The sequence below is a fragment of the Muntiacus reevesi genome, chromosome 17 (assembly GCF_963930625.1).
Source record: "Muntiacus reevesi chromosome 17, mMunRee1.1, whole genome shotgun sequence".
In the NCBI taxonomy this organism is placed as follows: domain Eukaryota; kingdom Metazoa; phylum Chordata; class Mammalia; order Artiodactyla; family Cervidae; genus Muntiacus; species Muntiacus reevesi.
Window position 1 is genome coordinate 25482415 of NC_089265.1, and position 14620 is coordinate 25497034.

At 35.6% G+C, this 14620-nt stretch overlaps 1 protein-coding gene across 4 annotated transcripts in view; it reads right to left on the reverse strand.

The window, feature by feature from the left end:
• Positions 1-14620, reverse strand: part of CNTLN (centlein) — a 428538-nt gene that overhangs the window by 94341 nt on the left and 319577 nt on the right. For all 4 annotated transcript variants that reach the window (XM_065908220.1, XM_065908218.1, XM_065908219.1 and 1 more), the window contains 2 exons: positions 11528-11619; positions 5225-5766 (listed from right to left, as the gene is read on the reverse strand). In XM_065908220.1, coding sequence (XP_065764292.1) covers positions 5225-5766; positions 11528-11619 — 634 coding nt within the window. The remainder of the gene's footprint in view (positions 1-5224; positions 5767-11527; positions 11620-14620) is intronic.

The window sequence follows — 14620 nt, forward strand, 5'->3', positions numbered from 1 at the left end:
GTTCTCATTGTTAAGAAAGTTAGTCTAAATATATTGAGAGAAAATTTGTGCAAATAGATTTTACTAAATTATAAAATCTCATCAAGAAGTTAGATTATCTAATGTCACATGCTTGCCAGCATCACTTCTATAGTATTTCTCTAAGTGTAAAACTCAGGAAGTACATGTTTTGACATGTTCAAAGTTAGAACACTCACTACTTTCTGACCCAGAGTAGAAAGTATTAATATTTCTAAAGGAAAGGAAAGCTTTCTCTTAGTGTAGGACAAAATTTGAATCTCTGAGCCATTCACCCATTGATTTTAGTTCCATCTCTTTTGAGTAGTCATCATTTAATAAAATACTTAAGAAAATCCTTGCCCTTGGGTAGCTTTCATCCTAGTGGGGCAGGGATACAAGTAAGAAATAAGAGGACTAAGTTTTACACTGTTTATATTGTTCTGTTCATGGGGTTCTCAAGGCAAAAATACTGAAGTTGTTTGCCACTCCCTTCTCCAGTGGACCACATTCTGTCAGACCTTCAGCAATACGTGAACCGTGAACTTCCAGATGTTCAACCTGGTTTTAGAAAAGGCAGAGGAACCAAAGATCAAATTGCCAACACCCGCTGGATCATCGAAAAAGTGGGAGAGTTCCAGAAAAACATGTATTTCTGCTTTATTGACTATGCCAAAGCCTTCAACTGTGTGGATCACAATAAACTGTGGAAAATTCTGAAAGAGATGGGAATACCAGACCATCTGACCTGCCTCTTGAGAAACCTATATGCAGGTCAGGAAGCAACAGTTAGAACTGGACATGGAACAACAGACTGGTTCCAAATAGGAAAAGGAGTACGTCAAGGTTGTATATTGTCATCCTGCTTATTTAACTTCTATGCAGAGTACATCATGAGAAACCCTCGGCTGGAAGAAGCACAAGCTGGAATCAAGATTTCCGGGAGAAATATCAATAACCTTAGACATGCAGATGATACCACCCTTATGGCAGAAAGTGAAGAGGAACTAAAAAGCCTCTTGAAAGTGAATGAGGAGAGTGAAAAAGTTGGCTTACAGCTCAACATTCAGAAAACTAAGATCATGACATCTGGTCCCATCACTTCATGGGAAATAGAAGGGGAAACAGTGGAAACAGTGTCAGACTTTATTTTTTTGGGCTCCAAAACACTGCAGATGGTGCCTGCAGCCTTGAAATTAAAAGATGCTTACTCCTTGGAAGGAAAGTTATGACCAACCTAGACAGCATATTAAAAAGCAGAGACATTACTTTGCCAACAAAGGTCTGTCTAGTCAAGGTTATGATTTTTCCAGTGGTCATGTATGGAAGTGAGAGTTGGACTGTGAAGAAAGCTGAGCACTGAAGAATTGATGCTTTTGAACTGTGATGTTAAAGACTCTTGAGAGTCCCTTGGACTGCAAAGAGATCCAACCAGTCCATCCTAAAGGAAGTCAGTCCTGGGTGTTCATTGGAAGGACTGATGCTGAAGCTGAAACTCCAATACTTTGGTCACCTCATGCAAAGAGTTGATTTATTGGAAAAGACCCTGATGCTGGGAAAGATTGAGGGCAGGAGGAGAAGGGGACGACAGAGGATGAGATGGCTGGATGGCATCACTGACTCGATGGACATGAGTTTGAGTAAACTCCAGGAGTTTGTGATGGACAGGGAGGCCTGGCGTGCTGCAATTCATGGGGTCGCAAATAGTTGGACACGACTGAGCAGCTGAACTGTGCTGAAGTTTTACACACACAGTGTGTGTTAATAGTTTGAAATAGTATGTTAATAGTTTGTGTAAAAAAAAATAAAGGGAAGTAGATTAGAAGTGTTGGTGTTAATGCTGACTAGAAATGTAAGTCCAATCCCTTTTCTACATGGATTATCTATTTGGACATAGTTATATGACACCAAAAACAGTGGTTTCTCTAAGAAAAACATCTCTAGCTTGACCTAATATTCTTAACATAAATGCTTATGAGATGCTTTCCCATCCTGATCCCTCTTGAAAGTATACCAGCTTATTTTGATGAACCATTATGTCCAGAATTTAATTTAATATTTCAGGTGTACTATGAGAAGACTTTGGCCACCTCATGTGAAGAGTTGACTCATTGGAAAAGACCCTGATGCTGTGAGGGATTGGGGGCAGGAGGAGAAGGGGATGACAGAGAATGAGATGGTTGGATGGCATCACCGACTCAATGGACATGGGTTTGAGTAAGCTCCGGGACTTGGTGATGGACAGGGAGGCCTGGCATGCTGCGATTCATGGGGTCGCAAAGAGTCAGACACGACTGAGCGACTGAACTGAACTGAACTGAACTGATGAGAAGAACAGGACTCCTGATAGATGCAGACTAAATTTGTGTAATGCAAATTTGTGCATGCTTTTCCAGCGTGCATTATGAACTGAGACATAAAGGATTTAACAAAACTTCTTAAGTTTTGTTAGTTTAAACACTAAGTCTCATATTTTTCCCATTGTATAGCTGAAAATTTGGTATTTTATACCCAAGTATAGGACCCTATCATGTTTTGGATAACTATATCTTCCCAGTCTATTGCTATCTTTGGGGATTTTGGTTCTATTTTGTAATGTATTTTCCAGCCCTTTCACTGTCTCCTTTTCCACAGATTTGATAAACATGTTTTGCTGAAATTCTCCTTTTCTTCTTCAAGGTATTAACAACCCCTGCTGGTTATTACCCATCAAGATAAAGGTAATTCATATATTGGGACTCATAAAAGGGAAGTTGCCCCGGTGGCCTGGCCCAATCAGTAATCAAAACCAAATTCATCATCAAAACATTAATGCAAAATACATCACTGTCAAGGAAACTTAACATACACCAATCACAATCCCCCAAACCAGCTTCAGCTAGTTTACCTTACCCTAGAAAATAGAACCCGCTAGCCTTAAAAGGAAATCCCTGATCTCCTAATCAGTCGTGTTCTGTTTCTGCTTGGCCTCTTCCTACCGTTGCTGTTGAGCCGCTAGGTTGTGTCCAACTCTTTTGCCATCTCATGGACTCTAGCCCACCAGGCTCCTCTATCCATGGGATTTCCCAGGAAAGAATACTGGGGTGGACTGCCATTTTATTCTCCAGGGGATCTTCCTGACACAAGGATCAAACCCATGTCCCCTTTATTGCAAGCAGATTCGTTACCACTGAGCCACCAGAGAAGCCCTGGCCTCTTCTAACGTGCTTTAAAACTCCCTCTTGCCTCAAGTCTCTTGAAGAGTCCTCCACAGCTTGTTAGGCACTGGACTCCCCTAATCTGTGCTTGTTCCCCACACTTGTTACTAAATTGTATTTTTTTTCGTTATTTGACATCATGCTTTTGTAATGCTATACAACATGGGAAATAAATATTAATAAGGTAATGTAATGATGATATAGTATCAAACAAATATATAAAGGACCAAGCTCTATTTTCCTCACTATCCAAGTAAACTTTTTACATTTCAGACTATGAAAATCTAAAAGAAATATTTGGGTTGGCCAGGAAGTTTGCTCAAATTTTCCATAAGACAAACATTATGGAAAAATCTGGATGAAGATTTTGGCCAATCCAATAGAATATTCTGAAATCCTGAAGCTTCATTTAGGATTTCTAATAGTTTGAGAATTCTTTGCATTTGAGTGATTCCTAGGATTGTTCTGTCAGGCAGGAAATATAGCATAATCCTTACAGTATAAAACTGAGTTTCACTGCTAAATAACAAAATGACAATCCCTATGTTTTAATAGATTCACATATACATACACATGAGTAAATATGTAATATGTACCACTATATTATGAAAAGTGTGGTAGTACCAACTTATGAGATATAATTAGTAGATGAAACTAGAATTTCCTGGAAGACACTGATAAACACTTAGTGGGTTTTAAGCCAAGTAGGATTTTATCTCTAATTGCTTTTGAAAACATGGAAGAAAACCTCAGAAGAGATAACAAAGAAGTAGGAATGCTGATTTGGTCTTTCTTACTACTTTTGTAAATTTGCTTCTGAGTTTTTCACCTGCATAAAGACCAGAGGCATGACCAATGTTCATTTAAAACACTGGTTCCCAAGCTTGTCTGCATATTGGAATCAGCTGCAGAGACTCAAAAACTACTGAAGCTCGTATCTCGCTCCAGAAGTTATGATTTAATTGTTCTGGGATGTGGCCTGAGCTTTGGAATTTTTATAAGATTCCCAGGTGATTCTAATATGCAAACAAGTTTGAGAACTGCATTTTAAAATGTTTCACTTCTATGTCTAAGAAAACTATCCAGAAACATCTCAAATCTAAAACAGACCACGACTGCAGATTAAAAAAAAAACAAAACTTAGGAAAATAAAAGGAAATATATGCTGCTATAAAACAAGACAGAATTACAGAAAATTGTTCCATGTGTCTGTTAGCAATTCTGGCAACACTAAATGTCCCTATTATTTAGGTATAAAAAGAGGTGTTTTATCATCCATTTACCTTTGTGGTTTTACTGACGTGCTTCAAGTGTGTCTGTGAATGGATAGCCAGGGGTAAAGGAAAGAAATATTATAGATTTTTAGTATTCCCTTGCTGCTATTCACTAGGGGTTATATAACTTAGAACTAGCAATCTGTAGAGTTTTAACTTTAAAGTACGAATTTTAGCCACCATTCAATTAAAGTTAGTACAATGACTTCGCATAATACATACATGAAATAATTAGTGAAGATGGTTCTTAATTTAAAGGATGTTAAACAGCTTGTAGACATCTGGTAACAAGCTGAAATGGGTCATTCAAAATTTATCTAACTAAATTAAGGGGAAAAAATGTTTCTCCTCCCAGGTTGCCATGTCACAAGATAACTAAACCGACTTAGTAGGCTTGCCTGGGAATCCTTAGCTGTCAGTGGTGAATATGCAAAGGGCCAGCAAATTAAATCAACCTGCCAAACTGTCAATTTCAAGCCTCATGACTGCATGAAAATAGCATCACTGGAAGAAATCAAGCATTGCCTTCTTTTGGGTTTCCTGGCACCTATTCAAATACTCATGCAGTTGTGGCTAATTTTGCATGCAAATTTCAGTCAATAAGCTCAGAACAAGACCTCCCAAGATATTTCAAAGGATCTGACAGTATTTTTTCTGAATACCAAATCGACAGTAGTTGAAATTCAATCTCCATTTGCTGGTGCTTTACATATGCACAGTGTCCCCACCACAGACCTAAGTTAATGAGAGCTTTACCTGCTTTCACTCATGTCCTCCCAGTCGTCCTTGCTGAGGTTCTCAAACACATTGCTCATGACCTTGATGGAGTGATTGAGAACAGTGTGGTAACGACCCACAGAGCACTTTTTCTTGGCTGTTTTAAATTTAACCTTGGTAGTGGTTGTCTTATAATCAGATTGCCCAGATCCAGATCGCGCTTCCGTGGTGGCCATCTCAGATTTAGCTTTGTCCGCTGAATGCTGTAATTTCTCCATTGAATTCATCAGCTCTTCATTTTCATTTCTCAGCTCGTTAGCTTCCGCCACTTGTCTCCTCAGGGAAACGACTTCCATCTCCAGCTCACTGATCTTTGCCTCAAGTTTAGCTTTGTCTTTCTCCGCACCCTTACTTCCCTTTTTTAACTGTTCCAGCTCTTTTTCTCTAGTCTGTGCATCTTCTTGCAGCTCTTTTACAAGGGATTTCAGGAAATCATTTTCTTTTATTAAATTTTTATTCCCTTCTTTTAATTTTCTTGACCTTTTCTCAAAAGATTTTAGCCGATTTTCCAATTCAATGACCTAAACAAAACAGTTTTATTTATTTTTTTAAAAGCCCCAAACCAGAATCTACTGTATTTTTATTATTTCTAACTTATAAGGACAAAATAAAAATGTAAAGTACTTAATTTCTAAATAATTCTAAGGTGGTATAGATAAATACATTCTAAAATGCAATAATACATCTTTTAAATAAAGGACAGATGGTAAAAGAAGTTAAAATTTTACACAATGTGATATAAAATTAACTATACTAATAAGCTTTGCAGAGTTCTGTGAGACCATAAATGCTTTGGTTTTATAATCTGCTGTTGGGAAGGAAAACATTTCTTTCTACCATTCTAGGTTCTTTGGCTGGTCTAAGAATGAAATTGATATAAGACAGATTAAAAGGAGAAAAACAAAAATTTAATAATATGCATAACTCCTCTATACTTGGGAGATATCCAGGAAAAATGACTAACTCCCCAATATGGCTTAACTCCCTTAAGCCATCACCTTACATACCATTTTCATCTAAAGACAAAACAAGATTTGGGGAGGTGGGAGTCTTTTATAGGAGGTTCCCAGGAAAAATACAGTAAACAAGGGTCTGGTGAAGCAGATTCAGGTCTGTGCCTTCTCCACTGATAACAGTTTTAGAGATTTGGTTATATCTTCCTGGTATAGGAAGGGTATATATAGGTATAGGACATGGTATATATACTCCCTTACAAATGGAGATTTCCCTTATAAATGTAAATGTTTCTTACCAAAGGATAACTTCCACTCAACTTTCAGAGCTTTTCCTATGTCTGGAGTTTCTTAAAAATACTCAGCCTAAATTAATCAATGTGCCAAAGAGGCAAATACTTTGGGGTTATATGTTTTTCTCCCCCTTCACTACTCACTGTGAAAAAAAATACTTTCAGAGAAAAACAACTTACACAAAAAGTTTAAAAAATAGGTACATGGGGAAACTTTATTATTAAAATAATATTAGTCTTCAGCATTTAATTATCACATGAAAAACCAATGACCTAAATAAAAATAATTAACTGAGGTTGCTTTTTCATAACTTATAAAAATATAATTTTAGTAGTTACAACATCTAGTTTATACAAGAACTTTTTATAGTAAGAAATTTCAAAAACTATTTGAAAAGAAAGACATTTGCACAAATAAATCTAATAAAGGGCAGAATCTAACTAAGTCTGGACATAAAGGAAAGAGCAATTGATTCTAAACCATGAGTACAAAAATTTCAAGGAGTTGATTTCAATTTAAATCTTAAAAAATAATCAATATTGAATGTTAAGCACTGTTGGGGAGAAAGAAATTTTCCTCTATTCTTCTATGTTCTTATGGTTGGTCTAAGAACTACTTTGACATGAGACAGATCAACAGAAGAATATCAAAGTTTTTATAACATGTGTACATAGGAAAGACCCAGGAAACCTGAGTAGCTCACTGAAATGGCCAAAACACCATCCTCAACTTAAATGCCATTTTCAGCTAAAGAAGAAAAGAGGATGTTGGGGGTGGGTAGAAGCCTACTGGTTTAAGGAGGAAAGCAATCAATAAGGAGATGGAAAAGCAAATGTGTGGTAAACAAATGTCTGCTGGGCCCTAGAGAAACAATTCGACAGAGAGAAATTTTAACAGACTTTGCTAGAGTCCTCCCTGTCGACACACCTAGTTCATACTCATTACCTAGAATAATAGGTTCCTTCCTGGGACAGGTCTTCTATCTTCATTCTTTTAGGTAGCGGGGAGACGGTCAAAGTTTCTTCCTGAGTTTGGGGGACCTTACTTGTTTTAAGCTCAAAATAACCCATATGTCAAAGAAACTTTTTGGAGTGGCAAATTTTACTCCTTTACAGCACATTTCACCATTTATTAAAAATTTTTAATAAACCTCAAAAACACATGAGGTAAGTAGAGCCAATAATTATCTTCCCAGAAAAGGAAATTGAGACTCTGAAAACTTAACACACAGAGGTTTAAGAGGTAAACATTTCCTGGTTTAAACTGGGATTCAAGTTTGCTATTTTGTACCCATCTCACTATTCCACAAGCCATATGGGGAAGAAGAATTACATATATATGAAAAATGAACAAAGAACTGGGGTCAAGAAAGAAGGAGTCAAACAAGAAACCTTTATAGGTCTTAACAGAGCTTACTCAACCTGGAGTAAATGTATATGAGTTTGCACCAGACTACTGTAGATCTCTGGGAAACAAATTCTATTGTTCCCTCTCAATGCAAATACTTTACTGGAGAGCTGGACAATGTGACAAAAAATACCATGTTCAGGAATACATGAACATTTTTACTTTTTCTATCATAGATAGATAGATAGATAACTCACTCTATCACCAAATCATATTGTCCATTTAGTACAAAAATTCTACAAGCAAATCAGGAATAACACCCTTTTATAATCTCTTCAGTTTCTCTCAATGATCTTTTAATCACTGCCCCAAATAGTATAGTTTTCATAAATATACTTTAAAATATTTTAGCATGTTAGATTCCAAGGTGGAGTGAATTTAAAGGGACTGTATTTTTTTAAATTATTTTATGAAAATAAACTATTATAACTTTAAAAAATGATTTTGACAGTGATGATATAAAAATATTAGTAAGAAGGACTTCAGTCTGGAGGAAATTGAATTTTGAGCCTGGTCTAGATCTCACATCTAGCTCTGACTGCTTTACCCCATGAGATATTAATCTATTTTAACTTTACTTTCCACATCTGTAAAATGGGAATAGTAACAGCTATCTTCTAAGTTATAAGTATTAAATATGATCATATAGGACAATTCTTAGCAAATAGTTCTAAACAGCTTATCATCATCATCTCATTATTATTAATCATAACAGCTATTTAATAAAATTACTTGAGCTAAAAATGCAATTACCTACACTAAATACTGCTGAAGTAGCTATTAAATCAACTTACACTTTTGATTAAAATATGTTATGAAGAAGTGTAGCAAACATCTTAAATTTAAGAGTTCAATCCTGGAAACTGGCTTTTTTTTTTTTTTTTAAAGATTGGGTACAACTCATGAAAATTTCATATGCAACAATGGAGAAATACAAGGTCTGGTATGTTTAAAATGCTTAGTTTGTTAACTGCCTACTGTGAATCTATGTTTAATCATAAGAACTAGTAAAGATTATTTGTATTTAAGTTTAAAATGGGGAACAACATAGATACTACTTCTAAAGAATTTGATGAAGGAAAGTTCATAGCACATATGAAAGTGTTATTCAAGGTACACTCTCTAAAATTGTTGTCAAATTGACTTTGAGGCTGCTGCTGCTAAGTCATTTCGTCATGTCCAACTCTGTGCGACCCCAAAGACAGCATCCCACCAGGCTCCTCTGACCCTGGGATTCTCCAGGCAAGAATACTTTAGTGGGTTGCCATTTCCTTCTCCAATGCATGCAGGCATGCTAAGTCACTTCAGTCCTGTCGGACTCTGTGCGACCCTATGGACAGCAGCCCACCAGGCTCCTCTGTCCATGGGATTCTCTAGGTAAGAATACTGGAGCGGGTTGCCATTTCCTTCTCCCAAATTGACTTTACATCTCCAAAAACAGGAAAGTTTCAACCTATATTTGAAAATGAAAGTCTAGGGAATTGTTAAAAGCATTTGGTTTGGGTGCTAATAGATCATCTCAAGTCCAGTATTGAGAATTTAATTTACCAAAAAGATGGCTTCTTTCAAAATTGAAATAAAACACCTGACTTTTTGAAGTTTGTGTATTATTTTGCTAGAGCTGTCATAACAGTGTACACAGATTGGGTGACTTAAACCCTAATAACCTCATTTTAACTTAACTCTTTAAAGACCTTCATCTTCAAATATAGTCATGTTCTGAGATACAGGAGATTAGGACTTTGACATAAGAATTTGGTTGGGGGAGGAGACCTGGGCTCGATCCCTGGGTTGGGAAGATCCCCTGGAGAAGGGAGACACAATTTACCCCATAAGGGTTGAAATGTTAGTAATTTTTTTAAAAAAACAAATCTACCCATATGTTTCATTTCTACTATGTACAAATATTGTTTTCATGTCTTCACTATCTTTTAAAGCCATTCTGAATTTCATATATACCCTGTAAAATAAGGAAACTCAACTAAAAGGGGTTAAATTATGACTCATACAATTGTATTATTTTTTTTAAGTGACAAATTTGACACACGGTCCTATGAAAATAATTCCTTTGGGTTTTTCAGGAGTTAAAATAGATTTCTGGATCTGCTATAGTAGTAGGCAATGAAGGGGAGCAGAATTCTGACTCTAAAATGTCTCTCTGGCACATGTCTTCTCTTGAGCTGGTTGTTTTTAAGAAACTGCAGACGTAGGAGAATATCTAAAAACTGAGTAGTAACTGACTCCAGAGCCCCAACATCTTTTCTTGTCTTTAGTTGAAGAAGGTATTTAAGGTGATAGCTTAGGTCATTTCACAGTATCAGTTTCCACGGGTTATCTCCCATGTATACAGGAAGTATACATGTTATTAAACTTCTGTTTTTCCCTGTTAACCTGTCTTTTTTTTACAAGGGATGTCTTATCCAACAACCTAGAAGAATAGAGGAAAATTATTTTTCCTCTTCCACATTATTTATGGCAGTTGGAATGAAATAATAAATTTCTTCAGGGTTTATACCCCAAGGTAGTAAGTAGCAGTATAGTATAATATGTCCATGGAGATAAAAATTACACAAAACCTGGCAAAAATGAACAAATTGTTCTGAAACAAAAAAGGTAAGCTGCTATAAACTGTATCACATTCTATCTGGAAGTACATACTTTATTTCAATTACTTATTTTACCTTAAGATAAATGAACATGAGCATTTCTTGTTCTCTATGTTATAATGTCAAACTGATATGTGTCATTCAGTAATAATGAGATGACAGCCTCTGTTACCTGACCATATGGTAAGTGTTAGAAGCATAAGGAATCTCATCATCTGCTGTATATCAATAGATTTCCTACAAATCAATCCACAGATGTACAAAATTTAAGTAACTACATTAATATTTTTGTCTATATATCTGGACACTTCCAGCTTTTTCTAAGTATTCAAGTGGTAGCTGGTTACACGAATAATCTATTTAAAGAACATTTCCTTTATAACAATAACAAAAAGTGCTAAAATAAAACCAAACCCGTTTAACTGAAATTGATGACTACCATTTAAGTACAAAATTGCAAAGATAATGTTAAGATTTTTAAACAACATTTTGTTAATAAAGATAACCATGTTGTAAAGTGACTATAGGATTTATATGGAGGGGTTCTGTTAAAACAGGGAGAGTTATACCAAATCATATGGGCATAAAGATTTCTCTAAAATGAGATGAGAATGTATAACTTTCAACTTTAACTTTAAAATTATAAACATATTATACTTAAAAAATTTATAAAATTATAAACATTTTACTACATAAAACTAAAACTATTATTTTTCTTAGTTTAAATATTGTAGTTTAAATAAGTGTGTTGAAATGTAAAATTTTTTGTACTTTCTATTGTTATCATTCTTTTTATCTCTTGAAAATATTTTAAATCTATGTCAAAGGAAGCATAAGTGTTTCCACATTTTTTATTTCACGAACATTGATTTTTTAGCCCCATTTTGGTAAGCCAGTGATTCTGAATTTAAATTAAGGATTCACACAAGGTTTAACTTCATGAGTCCTCATTTTAAAACATAATCCTTTATGTTAAAATTCAGATTTAACTTGCTCAGTTCAATATATAAAGATTAGAATACCTTCTGTAATGTCTGCTCCGACATTTCTTTCCAATTCTTCTCTGGAGTACTCTTCTTGACCCCATCATCTTCATCGTGTCTAAAGAGTTGTTCTGGCAGAGAATAAATAATATAGTATGTCTATATAGTATTACATATATATATATATACACACATATATATATAATATATTATGGTACCTCATATACTGCTGAAACACTGTCCTGTCATTTTAAGGAAAAGGGGTCTATAGTTTCTCCACTATGAATAATGTAGTCTATTTCATTGTCAAATATTGGCCATAAACTGAATGGTGACCCTTTTCAAGATTTTCAGTCACATAATTATGTATCTTTGTAGTGTCACTTTTTTTTTTTTTGGCAGTGTAAGATTTTCAAAGGTACAACAGATCTGCAGGTTAACAATGCTATACTTTTATTCCCATTTTCATTCTTTTGTAGACTATTCCCTCTTTGCCTTAAAAGCAGAATTCACTGCCTTTTTATCTACACAGTCACTACTAGTTTTGTTCTCTGGATCTTGTTCCCTGCCAGGAGGATCAGAGTGATTGCAGAACAAAGCAAATAGTCACAGAATTAGGGTGGACTGAAACTGTAACACCCCCTATCACCACCTTTTCTTTTTTTTTTTTTTAAGTAAAAGATCCTGCACTGGCAGAGTAAAGCACAAAAATCACATTTTCAGAATAACTGACTTTACCCAGTCAAGGGTAAAGTTCAAATCATTCCTACACTGCCCAAGCATCCCTTCAAACAAGCAAAACTATATATAAGAAACATAACAACATTAAAGGAAAAAACAATTGTAAAACTTCAGTTAATATTATTAGAACTGAAATACACTAAAACCTATAAATATTTTTCTTAGATAAATTAGTGACAAATTTAATATTTTCTTACTGAATTATTTTTGAATTATATTTCTCAAAAAATCAAAAAGGGGGCAAAAATAACAATACATAAAGCTAAAAGGCTGAATATCTGTATTAGTCTGAGATGATTTTGCTTTAAAGTATGCTTGGCTGCTGTAGGTCAGTGTAAAACTTTGATTTATCAACAAAGGAAAAAGAAAACAATATTATTCTCTGTAGAGTAGAAATCCTCTTGGTATAAACAGTGACTAACAAGTTTGTTAGAGTGAATTAGGCATTTCTTTTGTCTTTGAAACATGACATATCCAATTAAAACTTCTGTACTCACGAAATAAATAGAACATTATCCTAAGGATAATAAAAGTCAAAATAGGTAGAATTTGCCATCTAGGGAATATGTACCTTTACCTTGAAAATCATCGATTGGTTCCCAAGTTTCTCTTTCTAGTCCCCTAACACCATGGTGCTGAATTCATTTACAACATTCTTTCAGCAATATAGAAATAATATGCAAATAAAATTCATCTGTTCTAGTGATTTAAATATCTGCTATAGTTCTTAGTAAAATATTTACACTTAAAAATAAGAAAATAGTTCTATTTTCAAAGACTATACAGTACTAAAAGTAGCTAAATAATTCCAACAAAATAAATGTTAAATTTAAAAGTGAATTTGATTGCTGTTTTTGTGCTCCTAAGTGTGCTTCAAGATTCACAGGTGGACTGGAAGAGCAAGTTCACTCATGGTTTTCCACTGAAAATTCTGTTTCTCACCTTCACAGGTCTTATAAAGAATATACAAGCAGCCTGACCCAGGCCAAGGACAGGAACAAAGACCCAAGTCTCTGCCCCTTGATTCCCTTCCCTTTTAAGGATCTCAGGATTTGGGAACTGAACAAAGAGAATCTAGTTATAAATATACAGGTCTATTTTTGTCTTTTGGTAGATGTATGAGAATATGCTTCACCTTAAGTTCAGTTCAGTGCCATTCACTCAGTCGTGTCCGACTTTTTGCAAGCCCATGGACTGCAGCACGCCAGGCCTCCCTGTCCATCACCAACTCCTAGAGCTTGCTCAAACTCATGTCCATTGAATTGGTGATCCAACCATCTAAGCCTCTGTTGTCCCCTTCTTCTCCTGCCTTCAATCTTTCCCAGCATCAGGGTCTTTTCCAATGAGTCATTTCTTCGCATCAGGTAGCAAAGTTTTGAAGCTTCAACTTCAGCATCAGTCCTTCCAATGAATATTCAGGACTGATTTCCTTTAGGATAGGCTGGTTGGATCTCCTTGCAGTGCAAGGGACTCTCAAGAGTCTTCTCCAACAACATAGATCAAAAGTATTAATTCTTTGGTGCTCAGGTTTCTTTATGGTCTAATGCTCACATCCATACATGACTACTGGAAAAACCAGAGCTGTGACTAGACAGACCTTTGTTGGCAAAGTAATGTCTCTGCTTTTTAATATGCTATCTAGGTTGGTCATAGCTTTTCTTCCAAGGAGCAAGCGTTTTTTGTTGTTGTTGTTGTTGTTGTTTAGTTTCATGGCTGCAGTCACCATCTGCAATGATTTTTGGAGCCCAAGAAAATAAAGTCTGTCAGTTTCCATTGTTTCCCCATCTATTTGCCATGAAATGATGGGACCAGATGCCATGATCTTAGTTTTCTGAATGTTGAGTTTTAAGCCAGCTTTTTCACTTTCCTCTTTCACTTTCATCAAGAGGCTCTTTAGTTCCTCTTTGCTTTCTACCATAAGGGTGGTGTCATCTGCATATCTGAGGTTATTGGTATTTCTCCCAGCAATCTCGATTCCAGCTTGGGCTCCATCTAGCCCGGCATTTCGCATGATGTACTTTGCATATAGATTAAATAAGCAAGGTGACAATACACAGCCTTGACGTACTCCTTTCCCATTTTGGAACCAGTCTGTTGTTCCATATCTGGTTCTAACTGTTGCTTCTTAACCTGCATACAGATTTCTCAGGAGGCAGGTCAGGTGATCTGGTATTCCCACCTCTTTTAAGAATTTCCCAGTTTCTTGTGATCCACACAGTCAAAGGCTTTAGTGCAGTCAATGCACCAGAAGTAGCTGTTTTTCTGGAATTCTCTTGCTTTTGATTCAACAGATGTTGGCAATTTGATCTCTGGTTCCTCTGCCTTTTCTAAATCCAGCTTGAATATCTGGAAGTTCTTGGTTCACATACAGTTGAAGCCTAGCTTGGAAAA